Source organism: Vitis riparia, chromosome 10 (genome assembly GCF_004353265.1).
Source record: "Vitis riparia cultivar Riparia Gloire de Montpellier isolate 1030 chromosome 10, EGFV_Vit.rip_1.0, whole genome shotgun sequence".
In the NCBI taxonomy this organism is placed as follows: Eukaryota; Viridiplantae; Streptophyta; class Magnoliopsida; order Vitales; family Vitaceae; genus Vitis; species Vitis riparia.
Window position 1 is genome coordinate 16,442,723 of NC_048440.1, and position 15,531 is coordinate 16,458,253.

General features: G+C 36.1%; 1 protein-coding gene across 4 annotated transcripts; it reads left to right on the top strand.

The window, feature by feature from the left end:
• Positions 1-336: 336 nt before the first annotated feature.
• On the top strand, positions 337-15,405 carry LOC117923852 (O-fucosyltransferase 8). Of its 4 annotated transcripts, none has more exons than XM_034842348.1 (11): positions 337-659; positions 3,446-3,725; positions 5,994-6,080; positions 6,185-6,284; positions 6,475-6,545; positions 8,987-9,075; positions 9,817-9,937; positions 10,039-10,182; positions 12,833-13,167; positions 13,280-13,520; positions 14,783-15,403. In XM_034842348.1, exons 2-11 carry the CDS (start codon positions 3,693-3,695, stop codon positions 15,095-15,097), a joined length of 1,536 nt encoding a protein of 511 aa, XP_034698239.1. In that variant the 5' UTR covers positions 337-659; positions 3,446-3,692; the 3' UTR covers positions 15,098-15,403. The 4 variants fall into 4 exon arrangements, with proteins under 4 accessions (XP_034698239.1, XP_034698240.1, XP_034698241.1 ...); XM_034842349.1 differs by having other exon boundaries at positions 337-653; XM_034842350.1 differs by lacking the exon at positions 337-659 and having other exon boundaries at positions 3,527-3,725; positions 14,783-15,405.
• The last annotated feature ends 126 nt before the right edge of the window (positions 15,406-15,531 follow it).

Below are 15,531 nucleotides of genomic sequence, written 5' to 3' on the forward strand. Positions count from 1 at the left end.
AGCAAAAATGCCCTCACATGGGTGGGTCTCATGAGCTAAACGAAATGGAGCCCACACACACAACACGTGGAAGGTAAGAAATTAAAGACGAAATGTATTTGTTGAAAAAAGTGACAAATTAAAGAAAAGATAAAGAAAATGGAAACACATTCCAAACCCAAAGTCACATAATGGCTATGTCTGTGACAAAGTTCAATTAGGCTAAGACAGACAGAAAAGGACATATAACCTATATCTAACTAAAACCCACCCACATGATCCTGGGACCTGCCCCTCATAATAGATCGTGTATCTTAATTACATGCCTTTTGACTTGAGGGCATCCCACATCAAATCGGCAGTGACCATCAACTGAAACTGGTATTAGGTTTTCTAACTTACCACCCCAAGCCATGCACCTATTCATGGAGAAGCCTGGTTCCCTATTCTTTTGTTACAAGCTGTGTTCAATGGCCTGCAGATCAATCTGCTCTGCTCTGCTCTTCTTGCCTGGCAACTGGTCCTTGGAAACCTTTCTTTCCCAGCTGCTTCACCTCCACTTTACTCACAGGAACTTCCCTGGCCGTCTGACTCACTATTTGGCTCATTTGAACCCAAGGGAAAAACTGAATTTGGCAGATATACAACATATATGGCAGCCAACAGCTTGCAAGGTTAGGGTACGATCTCACCTTCATGCCTCCAACTATTTCTTTCAAAAGGCTGCTCGTAGCGTACATATTCTTAAGTTTTGTAAATGTGTGCACTCATCAGTCCCGCATGTAATTTGGTTGGGCCAAATCTTGGTGTGGCCCAAGCTCACCAGTGTGATTGTCAAGCCACGATCTAGCCCACTAACATTTTTTTTTAGTCCAGTAATGTCCATAACCGCCTGTGAGGCCTCGTATTTGTGAAGGGAAAGCCCACCATGTCAGAGCCGCTCATTGTTAGAAGTGATAATTGTACCGAGTTTTTTCATATCTTCGTGTCATATGTTAAAATCTTTTATTAAGATGGAGATGGGAATAGGTTTATATAAATAAGTCAGGAGATGATGACTCTTGTGCCATTTCCATCTCTATTTATTGTCTAACCTTATAAAACTTGTCACGTTCATATAGGGTTTTAGTAGATCGTGATGTGAAAAAAGTTCAACATTTTAATTTTTTTTATATTTTATTTACCATATTTGTGAAAGCCCTTCATATCAAAGCTGCTCACTATAAAAATGATAATTTGAAAAGTTTTTTCAAAAGTTCATGTGATATGTTAAAATTTTTTATTAGGATGAAAAATGATAATAAGTTTATATAAATAAGATAAAAGACGATTATTGGTTCAATGATCTAATAAATAAGCAAATTCGATATAGTTCAAAACAAACAAGAAACAAAAATAGAAGAGGGTATTTATCGGATTGATTAGTTGAGGTATGATAGTGCATTGTCCTTAAAGTAGATATGTCCTCCTTGGGGTTTTAATCTCAGTGTAGTAGGAATCGACTTCTTATCTTCAGGATGCAATAGTCTATAAACATCATCTTAGGTGTACATCTCTATTTATTATTTAACATTATAAAGATTGCTACATGAGTTTTAGTAAATCATGATAGGAACCTTTTAATTTTTTTTTTATTTACCATATTTGTGAAAGCCCTTTATATCAAAGCCGCTCAATGTTGAAATGATAATTTGAAGAGTTTTTTCAGAAGTATATGTTAATTTTTTTTTTATTAAGATGAATATGAGAATAAGTTTATATAAATAAAATAGGAGACGATTATTGATTCAAGGATCTAATAAATAAGCAAATTCGACCTAACCTAAAACAAATAAACTTATCGGATTGATTGACTGCGACGTAATAGGTAGTGCATCGTTGTTAAAGCAGATCCACCATTCTTAAGGTTTTAACCTCGTTGCAATAGGAATTGATGTTATATCTCTAGGATTCAATGCCCTACAAACATCGCCTAAAGTGCATACATTTGATGAAGAAAATACAACTTACTTTTTGAGTATCATTCCTCCAATTAAGAAAAATAAAATGAGAAATTGCAGAAAATGGAAGATTGCAATTAGCTTGGAACAATATCTCGGATGGGAATTGTCGGACTCACACATACACATGGGGGTCCACATTAAGGGTTAAGGGTTTATGACCCAAGCCACCCGAATTTTCCTTTGGAATGGGTTTGAGCTCTCGAGGCACGTGAAACTCCATCGTAGTTCTTCACAAGCTCACGAGGCTAAGAAAAATGGGTTAGTATATATACTCATTGAAGTGCTTCTCCTTTTCCAATGTAGGATTGGAAAAACAAGCTTTACCACTTTAAACACATGCACTCTATACACTCTTCCTACAATGATGACAACCCATTTTGAACTTGTCTCATTACTATCTTTATTCATTATATAGCCTTATAAAGATTGTTCCATGCATATAATGTTCTAGTATATTATGATATGATAAAAAGTTGGACATTTTAATTTTATATTTTATTTCCTTTATTTCTTATATTGAAGTTTAACTTAAATAATTAATATTTTAAATAGTAAAATGATTTTTTAAAGAAAAATAACTCAACTGCGTTTTTTGATATGTTGACCCGTCTCTTATTTTTTCTATACTTATAATTAGTTTTCATACTTTTATGTGCTTCTTAATTAGTTTTATTTCTTCACTCTATCTTCCTTGAATTTCTTTATCACAATTCCATTGGTTTTGTTTTTCCTTTTAAAAGATTGATGTGGTTCACACCCCATTAATTTTATCTTCTGAAAAATCTTTTGGTTTTTTATTTTATTTTTATTTCTCTATCACCTCGTTTTTAGTAGAGTTTTTTTTTTTTTTGAGAGCTTAAATCAAACTATTTGAAATAAATCTAGTAAAAATGCATTTTGGCCCTACCATATATGGACTGCTGTGATCCTTAGGTGATCTAAGAAGTGAAATTCTTCCAAATTGTTTACATATTTAATAAATGTTGCTTTAAAAATAAATTTTCAAGAATTAGGTCTTGAATTTACAACCAACCAAAATTCAACCCGAAAAAAATAGATTGAGTTGAGTTTAAATTGAAAATCTCGTATTAGAGATCGGATTGAGTTGAGGTTACATTGATTATTTCTTAACCAATTTGCTCAAGTTACAACCTTGTTAGCCCTAACTTAAATACCATATTAGGTTTTTAATTGGATTAATAATTTATGTTATTCTCGTACTTGGCCATGCCCATTATTTTCTTTTGATTATTCTTATGAAATTTTGAACTATATGATCTATTTTAACTTTAATATTAACCTTATATGTTTTAAGATTCCTTTACCTTTGCTTTCTACCCTCGAAAAGAAGAAAGATTAAACTTTATAAACAAATTTAAGATGAACATTTTTTATTTTTAATATAATAATTAATAAAGCTCTATTTCATAAATAAATAATTCTTATTTTATTTTATTTTGTAGAGAATTACAGGATCCTCATTTGGTAGAAGAGCAAGTACGGATGCAACCGTTTTTGATGTGAAGTTGGTTAAAAAGGCCCCACCAGATTGACCGAATCATTCATCTCTGGGTACTGTTTTCCTCTTCTCTACACCTTTCTTGGCTTTCGGAGTCTTCACAGATAAAGTCCCATGAAGATTTCTGGGTTGGTGTCGTTATTGTTGTTGTTGTTGTTGTTGTTCATCTGTGGCAACATCATGGTTGGAGAATGGAAACGCAGAAACGCTTCTTATGTTTGGTGGTAAGTAATTGTTGTGAATGCGATTCTTCTCCTGCTTTATAGTAGAAAAGAATTGCTTATTTATGGTGTCATCTGTGTATTCAAATTTTGGCTTAGTTTTCACTCATCTATATGCGTCGTGCCACCAACTTCTTAACTTCACTTGGAATTCATCGTCAATGTGTGCCAACAAAGCTGAATATTGTTCTTTCCATCAGATGGGTTGGTGGGTTGGTTTTAGATTTCTCAGGAAGAGAGAGTTGTGGGGTGTGTTGTAATCAGGGCTCTGAAAAGGGGTTTTGAGTGTTTCGTTAATTATCGATCAGAACATGTTAATTTCGTGAGAGTTGGAGGTGGTGGCTTTGGCTTGAAGCCTTGTCGAGAGACTGTGGTTTAATGGGGAAGCAGGGGTCTCCAAGAAGTCCTCGTCCTAAATCTGTTGGTGCTGATTTATCATTGGGGATGAAAGAGTATCAGGGTAGATGCCCGGAAACTCTACCGGGAAGTGATCCTTCTCTTGGGAGGAGAATATCAGGGGGAGATTACAACTGGAACAGAAATTTGCTGCTTCATGGGTTGAAAAATGAGCCAGCAAAATTTGGGGCTTGTAAGGGAGTTTATGTAGGGAAAAAGCATACATGGTTTCGTAAGCATGTGAGGTCGGTTGTTTTTATGTTTGGGCTAATGGGTTTCCTTTTCCTGCTTGATTCCCTTATGGTCTCTATTTTTGATTCAATGAATCTTCAGGGCAGTTCCGCCCCAAGCAAATCAAGTGGCCTAAAGGTACAACTTAATTTCTGCAAATGATGCCTTGCAAACTAATACTACATGCTTTTTCCTCAATTTGTTGTGTTTATGGGTGTTGGACTACTGACTATTGGAACTTGGAAGTTACATAGTTCAAGATGCAGATATACCAAATAAGAGTTACTTATTTCGTCCATTATTTTCTCATATTCCCATTTTTTTTTCTTATCTTTGTTGGTGCCTATTGGTAAAATTCAGTGGCATCTTCCCTCAGCTTACTTTGTCACTCTCTAACTCCTATTATGATCAAGTTCTACTTCCCAATTCTTTAGGCTAAGGCATGATCTCTATACATATCAGTAAAGTTAGATCTGTTTGAACAATAGGAGTAAGCTCCAAGTTCATCTGAATGGGATCACAACATTATCTTTAGAAGTCAAAGTTGAGGAGGTCAGTCTTCCTCTGCTTCATTAGTTTCCTGCTATCCATGCTTGATGCATCACTGAATCATAAACATCTTCATTTCTATTGTAACGATCGGCTTCCAACCATGTAGATATTGTCCGCTTTGGACCCAAAAGGGCTCTCACGGCTTTAAAACGTGTCTACAGGGTTAAGAGGAGTCCATACTTATATAGTGCTAGGAACTTTCCCCCCTATCCGATGTGGGATGTCACAAACACCCCCTCATGTAGACACAACGTCCTCGTTGTGTCCTACGGGATTGTGGGGCCAAACAGACAAACACCCTTATAGGCCCAAACAAACCCCACACCGAGGTCAGAGATCGGCTCTGATACCATTTGTAATGATCGGCTCCTAACCTTGTAGATATTGTCGGCTTTGGACCCAAAGGGGCCCTCACGGCTTTAAAACGCGTTTACAGGGTTAAGAGGAGTCCATACTTATATAGCGCCAGGAACGTTCCCCCCTATCCGATGTGGGATGTCACATCTATCCCTTGGCTAAGAAAGAGTATAGGTTGAATATAGTAGTGGGATATTGTACCTCAAGATATTTTAGTATCTTACCTCTTCCATCATACATCTGCAGAAGTTTCACTCAATTTGTCATTCTTTTTTTACATGATGCCTTTACATCAATATCTGTTATGCCTTCACATCATGGCTCAACTTTTTCCTGCTGAAGTTCTATAGCAACTGATTGTTCTGCTTTTTATTCACAGAGATTTTTTTTGTTGCTTTTTTAAAATGAGAGCAGTCATGGTATATGTTGCCTAATCCACCTTTTCTTCTCAATTGCATAAGGGAGGAAACACATGCATGCTTATTGTTCTAGTTGTAAGACTCAGCATGTCTAGGTGTGCCTGTATCCTTTAGGCTCTGCTTATTCCCTGGCAAATTAGCTTGTGCAATATTTATTTTTTATTGTGCAATTTGTGGATAAAGAGTGCATACTCAAGTTATGTGGTGTAGATATTTTCTTTGTGTACTACTTGTAGTTAATTTTCTAGTAAAAGAAGTAGGGGAAAGTCCTCGATTGCTTCAACTTAAATGGGATTATGTTTCCTGCATGTATAAGGAGGATAAGAGTTATCCCAATGAAGAAAAATCACCTGTACTGATGTATGATCGGCTTCTAAATTTGGCTTCTAGTGCCCTTGCAGAGGTTTGTTTCATAACTTTTAAAGTCCATATGTATATTAATACGTGCTTGTCAGATACATGATTAGATATATTTCTTAAACATCTGGAGCCTTGATTGTGCTACAGAAAGAATTCAAGCAAGATTCATTGAATTTCTGGGAAGAGCCATATCGGCATGCATCTGTATGGAAACCCTGTGCAGATAGAAAAAGTTCAAAAATTATAGGTACTTGATATCTTTAAACCTTTGTTGTCATATGAACAACATTTCATTTAACTATGTTTTACAAAAATAACTTCTATTGTCAAATAACTGATAGTGTGAGATTGAGTTAGAAGTTTAATGATAACCAGTTACTATGAAAAAATCCCTCAATGTTTGAATTGCTTTGTCACTACTTTATTTTCTGACACAGGGAAGTCTGAAAAAAGTAATGGCTTTATATTGGTCAGTGCAAATGGTGGTCTCAATCAACAGAGGGTTGCTGTAAGTATCTAAGCTGCATTATTAATTAATATTTACTTTCAGAGTAAGGAGAGCTTCAAGCAGACTGGGATAACTTAATTCCTTTGAACATCTCAACTCTTCCTGTGAACATACTTGCAATGAACTTATTTTTATCAGAGAGTTCTCTATAACTTATGTCATATGTGGTAAAAGTTTGTTGGCAAAAAATCAATTCTCCCCTGCATCTTCAATATGCAATGGAAGTTTTACTTTGGAGACAAGGATGGAGACATTTTGATTGTCAATCTACATATTCTCTTTATACAATGGAAGGCAATCTTAGCTTGTCATTGTAATTATCCTTACACAATGATTAGCTAAAGTTCAGAGCAAATGTTTTGATGACTAAGCTAAATAAACCTCAACAGTCTCTAGATCTCTGTTGGTAAAAGATATTGCATCTGATTTATTATGAGAAGTAGTCAAGTACACTACATTAGATGGATCACCCTCTCTTGCTCTATTCCCATGAGGGAACACAATAGAAAACCTCACTATGAAGTGTACCAGAAGAAGATCTCCAAAACCCTACGCAAACCATCCAAAGAAGCATGATCTTGCAACTCAGAAAATATTTAACTTTGTAAATTAAAAATATATTTCTTAGGAACTCTTATACCAATTGAGGGTTTTGGATCTTAGGTGTCAGTAGACAATGGGTCTGTCTCGAAGTTTCAGATTCATCCATGCTAGAGTGGGAGTGATCTTTGAAATTTTGTGAATTTTAATGGTATATATGGGTTTGTCTCTGAATTCTTGAGTAAGGGGTGCCATACCCTCCTTGTATTCCCCAACTATGAAGAATGAGTAGAGCATTTACAGTATTTGGACTATAGGGATAACATATTGAAGTAGTCGAACAATGAAAACATTCAATGTTATGTATTTCTGAATATAACCTGGTCCAAACTGTTTGTGCCAGGCTTTTATTTTTTGCTCCTTGAGCGATTTGAAGTTTTAAATTCTGGAGTCTGTCTCATTTTCTCTAATTTATTACCAAAGATCTTGTGGTCCACTTGCCTCATATATTTTTTTTACCTTTCATATAATATTTGAAGTAAAGGTAATCAAGGCAGGTAATCAAGGCATGCCTTGATAGTTCTTACTTTTGATAAAAAGCACAATCATGTTGTCTTTGAAATCTTCAATAGAATAATATTGTTTTTCAATTAATGGAAGCAAGTTTTAAGTGGTAAGTATGGGTAGAAGATGGAGGGTGGTGATCCAAGGAAGTGAGAGAAATTTATGGGGTAGGGTTATGGAAAGTCATTAAAAAGGATTGTGATCTTTTCACTAGTAGAGTTGTCTTCTCAATTGGTAATGAGTGGAGGGTGAGATTTTGAAAGGACAAGTGGTGTGGTGATGAACCGTTGTGTGCTACCTTCCCTTCTCCTTTTGTTATTGTTTCTTCTAAGGAGCTTGGGTGGCGGATGTTTGGAACTCGTCAGAAGAAGGGGTTTTTTGGCCCCCTCGCTTTTCTAGACTCCTAAATGCTTGAGAGATGGATATTGTGGAACATTTTCTTTTAAGTTTGCAGGAGAGGAGAGTGTGCAGCAAAGAGGAAGATAAGGTAATTTAGAGAGGGTAAAAAATGGTAAGTTCTTTGTTAATGTCTTTTACCCAGCTCGAAAACTAGGAAGTACAATTTTGTTTATGGCAAGTGTGATTTGGAACTCATGGATGCCACCGAAGGTGGGCTTTTTTGCTTAGAAGGTTACTTGGACAAAGGTTTCAACCTTGGATCATTTAAAGAGGAGAGGATAGTCTTTGAAAAACAAATGTTTCCTTTGTCAGTTAGAGGAAGAGTTTATCGATCACATTCTTATCCACTATGTCAAGACAAGGCTATTATGACATCTACTATTTTCTCTTTTTGGTGTGTACTGGATGCTTTTCTCTTTAGTTAGAGAGACCCTTTTTGGTTGACATGCCTCTTTTGTGGGTAAAAAGTAGAAAAAGGGGTGGTGGGCTGCTGCCTTATACTTGTTTTGGAAAATTTGGAAAAAAAGAAACAATAGATCATTTGAGAATGAGGAGCATTCCATTCAAGGACTAAAACATTCTTTTCTTTGTAATCTTTGGGCTTGGTCTAACTTGTTTTTAGCTTTTGGTCCCCCATCTATAATAGATTTTGTGGATTGATTGGGCTCATATTGAGGAGGGCGTTGTTTTTGTGTCTTCTCTCTTTTCTTTTAGAGGAATCTTGAGGCCTTCGTTATATACTTCTTATGTACTTTGGGGTGCTTTGTTGGAATTTCTTGTTTATAGTATTCTCTTGCTTTGCTCATAAAAAAAAAAATTGTTTTTCAATTATGTGTATTAGGGGAGTTTCTCTTCTCTTTGGAGTCTAGACTGCTGTTATATTTTAAATGACCTTATTTCTGCACAACTTCCATGTATTGTTAATTTACTGTCTGCAGATTTGCAATGCTGTTGCTGTGGCTTCTCTTCTTAATGCTACTCTAGTTCTCCCCAAATTTCTTTACAGCAATGTGTGGAAGGATCCTAGGTCTGAGTTCATGCCTTATGTTTATCCTACATATTGTTTTAAATTTGCTTTTGTTTATTGTTACATCAAGCGTCTCATCAATTTTGTTTGAATATTGCTGAGTTGGTTGATACTGACACTGCCCATTCAAAGAATGGTTTTCTCAGTTTTTTTTCTTTTTTTTTTCAGTTTTTGGTGTATGGTTTTGGGATCTCAATTATTGATGGATTTTCATGGAATTGTTCAGACGTCAATTTAGTCTTGCTTATCTTATCCAGGATATCCTCTTTTAATAAATTCAGTTGAGTAAAACAGAAGAGAAATACTTGACTCAATGATTTCTCCTCTTATCTCACAGAGTGTGAGCTGCCAAAACTGAAGGTGCTTCATGCTTATGTTACTTAAAACACCTATTAGATGTCTTACAGCTTCAAGAGATGGATGTAAAAGTTAAATTATAATTGTTTATTATCATCTTAATAACATGAAAGTAGAGTAATGAAATGTAAATTCTCATGACTGGTCTAGTTTTCTTGAGGGTTGTCAGTAGGACTATACTATCTTTTTATTTTATTTTATTTATTTGGATATCTTGAATTGACCAAGTTACCTATTTGCAGTTATTAGGATCTGATTAGTGCCTTAAATAGTTGCAGATATTTGATTTTGTCTTCATGCCCCAATTGTTGTACACATGCATGCATGCATTTGCTATTTCAGTAGCAAAATACTTACTCCTTGTGTTATTTGATGGGACTGCAGCCAGTTTGGTGATATTTATCAAGAGAATTATTTCATTAATATCATGAAGGATGAACTAGAAATTGTAAAGGAGCTCCCTCCTCATTTGGAGTCACTAGACATGGAAGCAATTGGCAGTCTAGTATGTCATTTATGTTATTTCTTAGTTTATATCTTACTTGCTGTGGATTATTTTCACCCATTTTGAGAGCATTGCCTTAATCTTTTATCTTGCTTTTCCAGATTACAGATGCTGATATTCCGAAGGAGGCAAAACCCATAGAATATGTCCAAAAAGTACTTCCTCTCTTATTAAGGAATGGTGTTGTCCACTTTCTTGGATTTGGAAATCGACTCGGCTTTGATCCATTGCCTTTTAAGCTTCAGGTTGAGGACATCCCTTGAAGGTTCAAGTATTGCAGGCTTAATGATAGTGTTATGGAAGCCTAGCCTACTATTCACTAGATATCAAATCTATACTATATTTTGGTTCAGGTAGCATTGAATATTTTTGCATCTTGTTAAGCACTCATTTAAGTTCACATGAAATCTAGGTCATGCTAAAGTAAGATAGCTCAACCTGGAATTTCCATAAACTTTAGGAGTCATGCTCTCTATTTTGGTGGGAGTATTGAATCATCTAAAGATCCTGCTAACTAAATAAATAACTCAGTTTCTAACCTGCAAATAGTAGTCCTCATGTACATATTCTGATATATAGACTTCCATTTTATAATACATGCTAACCTATCAAAAATATCATGCAGAGCACATGCATTATATGGTCTAAACAAAGTTTCTTCCTTGGAACATGAAATTTTTGCCTCCAACATAATCTATGAAGCAGTTGTTGCTGATCCACCAACAACCTTCGCCCACATTCACCCCACAGAAGTAGCTTACTCACCAAATGCATTCAATTAATGCATCATGAGTCTTTGGGCAGTAGACCCCGATAAACCTTCTTGTTCAAGGTAGAGGATCAACTCTCACTCTTTTGAGGCTACCGATCTCAAGAGAATGGCAAAACAAGGAGCTGTTACACTTATGCTAGATGCGTCTCTGGTTAAAGCCATTAGCTTAGTATAAATTGTTGGTCCATTACCTAATAGCTTAAGGTTTTGGGTTAGATTGGTAGGTTAACATAGTATCAAAGATCTAGTTAACCGGACGTCTCAAGTTTGAGTATTTCTAAATGTTTATTACCTCATCCATTTATTTGTAATCCATAATGTATAGTTTGTCTTTCCATGCGTGGGTATGGCCTAGAATAGAGTGTGAGCCTATTGGCTAACAACTAAGTTTTTGGATAAAATTAGTATAGTTTACAATAAGTTATAGGGTTGTGTACATGCTTGTGCTCTTGATAGCAGGTCATAGCAACCCTGTCGCTGACCTGTGAAACAACTCAATGGTCTTGGTTTAGTGGTTGAAATACAAACTAACCAAGACTCACCTGTACCCTCTAGGATTAACGCCTGTCCCTATAGTCTAGGTTATAACATGTAATCTCTTTAACTTGCATAGAATGGATTCCAGTTCTCCATAATCCCTAGGCAGTTTCTGCTTGATGTGTGATTCTTGATTCTGTTGACTCAACATGGCTCCTGCTTGCAGATCATCTGCAGTACTTTATGCTGCAGGTCTTCACATGCCATAGCAGCTATCTAATGCCACTGAGCCATCACACATCAAAATCTTCCACTTTCCCTTTGACAAAGTGGTCTCTTGCTGCTCTCTCCCACTCTTTTTCCACTTAGGTTGCCATGCAGTCTTACTTACCACTTTAACCTAGGTCTCTCCAGTGGAAAGTGCGTTGATCAAATTTTAGTATTTCTGTGTATATCCATTCTTTCTTGCAATTTCTATGCTCCAAAGTTTTGTTAAGTTCAACTCTGATTCTTTCCATAGGATTCCTGGTCGATCAGGGGTACTCTTATCTCTAGAGATCATGATGCTTATCATTCTCACTTACTTCAAGCCTTTCAGTGTAGAAGATGCCAATAGATCCCAATCAAGTTTAGAGACTCTCTAAAAGACTTCAAAGACGATGATTAGGTTAAAATTGCCATATCTATCTTACCAAATGTCAAACTTGTCTTTGAAGTTATCTTTGTTCCTTTCTTGTTATATAGAAGCTAGGATCTTACCCCTCCAAAACCCCCTTTTCCCAGAAACCTAGGAAAAGAGAATGCAATGAATAGATGTGGTATGAGGCATCCAACTCATACCAGTAAATCAAAGTAGAGATTCAAAACTAGAAATGGCATCTTAAAATGAAGAAACAAGTGACAGCAGATTCCCCATCCTTCTTACAGAACAAATCATAGGTGTGTACTTTGGTCTTCTCTTAGAACACACCTCTGGTGTTTGCTTTTTCATAAGCCATTATCCAAATTACAGCTGTAACTTCAGGAGGAACCTTAATGACTAAAGCACAATAGAGAAGAGGATAGGCTTTAGCGGCATGATTCTTTCAGAAGATATTTACAAAATACAGAAAATTTGGATCAAGAGAACCAGACCTGTTGCATGTTGGCGCTACATTCAAGATTTTATGAATAGATTCATCTATGGTCCTTGGTTGTTTTATCACTGATCCATATTAACATTCAACATTCTCATTTTAGCTACATTCATTTTATAGATTTTTTGTTTTTTGATTGCTCAACATTTGCCATAAAGATTGGTTGATCTTATTGACGTATTGTAAAATTTTCCCCAAAATGATAGGTATACATCAAATAAAAGCATCTGTCACTTCTATCCATCTTATTATAATTCTGTGGACAATATCTAATTCGATATCCAATGCATGGATGACTGAATAAGATAATAAAATGGTTTTCCTTAAGTATCCTGTTATCATTAGCATCCACTGTGTTGTTTCTATTCCTAATTCAGAAAATGAAACTGAAGTATATCCGATTTTACACTTCCTTAAACAAATAATATGTACCAAGCTCAAAGTTCCTCTCTTCCATGTGAGTGACACCTTTATGAGTCAATGATATATTATTGATTTTTTTTTTTGCAGAGGTTAAGATGCAAATGTAACTTTCATGCTCTGAAGTTTGTGCCAAAAATTCAACGAGTTGGTTCGTTATTGGTTCAAAGGATAAGAAAATATGATGCTGCAAAGAGTAGGTTAGATAAACAGCTGCTTGGAAACTTCATGTCCAACATTCCCTTGAAAGAGAACCATGCTGAAGGGGGCCCATCCAAATATCTTGCTTTGCACTTGAGATTTGAAGTGGATATGGTGGCATACTCCCTATGTGAATTTGGAGGTGGAGAAAATGAGCAAAAGGAACTTCAGGCCTACAGAGAAACTCATTTTCCCCTGCTTATTGAGCGCTTGAAGAATGTGAAGTAATGTATCTAGTTTTCTTGGCTCCTCAGATTTTGCATCTTTTTTCACCATGTTTGATCAAATTTATTTTAGTTCATTGATCTTGCCTTGGTGTATTGTTTATGGCTGCAGACCTGTTTCCCCTACACAACGGAGAAAGTTGGGGAAATGTCCATTGACACCAGAAGAAGCAGCACTAGTTCTTTCTGGTCTTGGTTTTAAGCGGGGAACTTACATCTACCTGGCTGGGTCTCATATATATGGGGGACAGTCTAGAATGCATCCATTCACTAACCTTTATCCCAATTTGGTCACGAAGGAGGATCTCCTCTCACCCAGTGAACTCGAACCTTTTAGGAATTTCTCTTCCCAGGTAAATTAGCAGTAGCTTGTCCTGCCTTTCAATTGGAAGAAATCTAGGTGTAGTAAAATATGTGAACAATTTCTTATGAGAGCTTTGACAATTACTTCTTAGCAATATACTTAGAACATTTCATACAGAGCTATGAACTGGTTCTGCAGAAACTTGAACCACTTTCAAGGTTCACTTAATTCTGTTTAGTTCCTTGAAGGAATGAAAAGAAAATAATTTTCTAGTAGAATCTTCTTTCTTCAGCACTTTCAATCCCTTTCTTTTATTTTCTTGTTTTCTTTCCATGAACTTCTCTAATGAATTTCAAATTTTTGAAAATTTCCTTGATTGTCATTCATGTCCTCGAAAAGTGACCGATGTTGACATGGGATATCTTCATTCATGAAAATTTTACATATCTCTACACACTGACCTACATCTTTCTATTTGGTTATGCTTATATACTCACATGGCTACAAACAGTTGAAAGCATGAAAATCCACAACAGAGTTGGAGAAACATTTCAAATTGATGATCCAAACTATTGAAGTTGAAAGAGTAGGAACAGAAACTATACCTCTTAAATGATTGATATTTGATCAAACCTATACCAATGAGAAACTTAGCTCTGGAAAAGTTAGTGAGGGAACCGAGTACATCCTATTTTGTAGTTTGTCTTAAAGTCTAACCTAAACATGTGAAATTGGTCCAAAGTGTCCAGCTGTCAGAAAGGCTTTGACATAACAACCATTGAAAATTCTGTATAGGAGAAAACACATTATTAGAAATATCAAATGAGATGTGAAGTAGGCAAACTATTTTCCAACATAATAAGTCATTCATGATTCCTCAATTGACATTGTTGTATTTAGTTGGGCTAGTTTCTATATTGCTTAAATTATTCTAAATTTTCACATATGATATTTGCATTATGCTTGTATAGTGGATACAAAAAGTGTAGATTATTTACTTGACCTTGTTGATTTTATAGTATGAAGTATATGATATGTGGTATTAAATGAGTGGTATTCCAGACATGAACTTCCTGGTATCATGGAATGGGAATGATCGCAAAGAATACCATTGTATCATGATAGTTCAAAGCCAAAGGACAATGCTTAAACTGTTCTTTCTTCAAAACTTAAGGCCAATTCTCTAGACCCTGCTGCTGGAATACAGCTCAGAATCTTGGTTGTCATTGTTCCATCAGATAAGAGTATTTTCTTAGGTTATCTCTTTCCCTCAACTCACGGGTACTAAAAGGAGAATTGTTGTGGATGCAGCTGGCAGCTCTGGACTTTATTGCCTGTGCAACTGCTGATGTGTTTGCCATGACTGACTCTGGGAGCCAATTATCATCCTTGGTGTCGGGGTTCCGAACGTACTATGGTGGTGGACGTGCTCCCACCTTGAGGCCTAACAAAAAGAGGCTAGCAGCAATTTTGATGGAGAGTAGGACCATAGAATGGAAGAGTTTTGAAGATAGAGTAAAAAAGATGATCGAGGAGGGTCAAAGGGTGCGGGTGAGAGGTTTTGGTCGAAGCATTTATCGACAGCCAAGGTGCCCCCAATGCATGTGCAAATCCCACTTACATTGACAACCTTTCCAAGGGTCCTTCATCCTTTCAATATTCTTTCATTCATTGATGAGAGACCATGCCTGGCATTATGGTGGTGTGGAACCTCAACCTCAACCTCAATCTCAACCTCAAGCCACATGTGGATTGGAAGGTGAATGAATCATGCTATTGTTGATTGAAGGCAAGACCTGTTGGATTGATGTATATCACGGGATAATGGGGCATACAAACCATCTGTTGGGCTGCATTATTTTTAATTTTAAATCTTCCTCTATGATTCTTTTATCATTGTTTTTGACTCTGAAAATATAATAATTCAAATTTCATTACACAGAAGCCTCAGTGTCTTGATCTCCCCGATTTCTTCCTTTTTCTTACATGAAAAAGTTCACATGCTTGCATATAACTTTGTGTCAACATCTATGGCGTCTCTTCCCGCCTTCTGCGCCTTC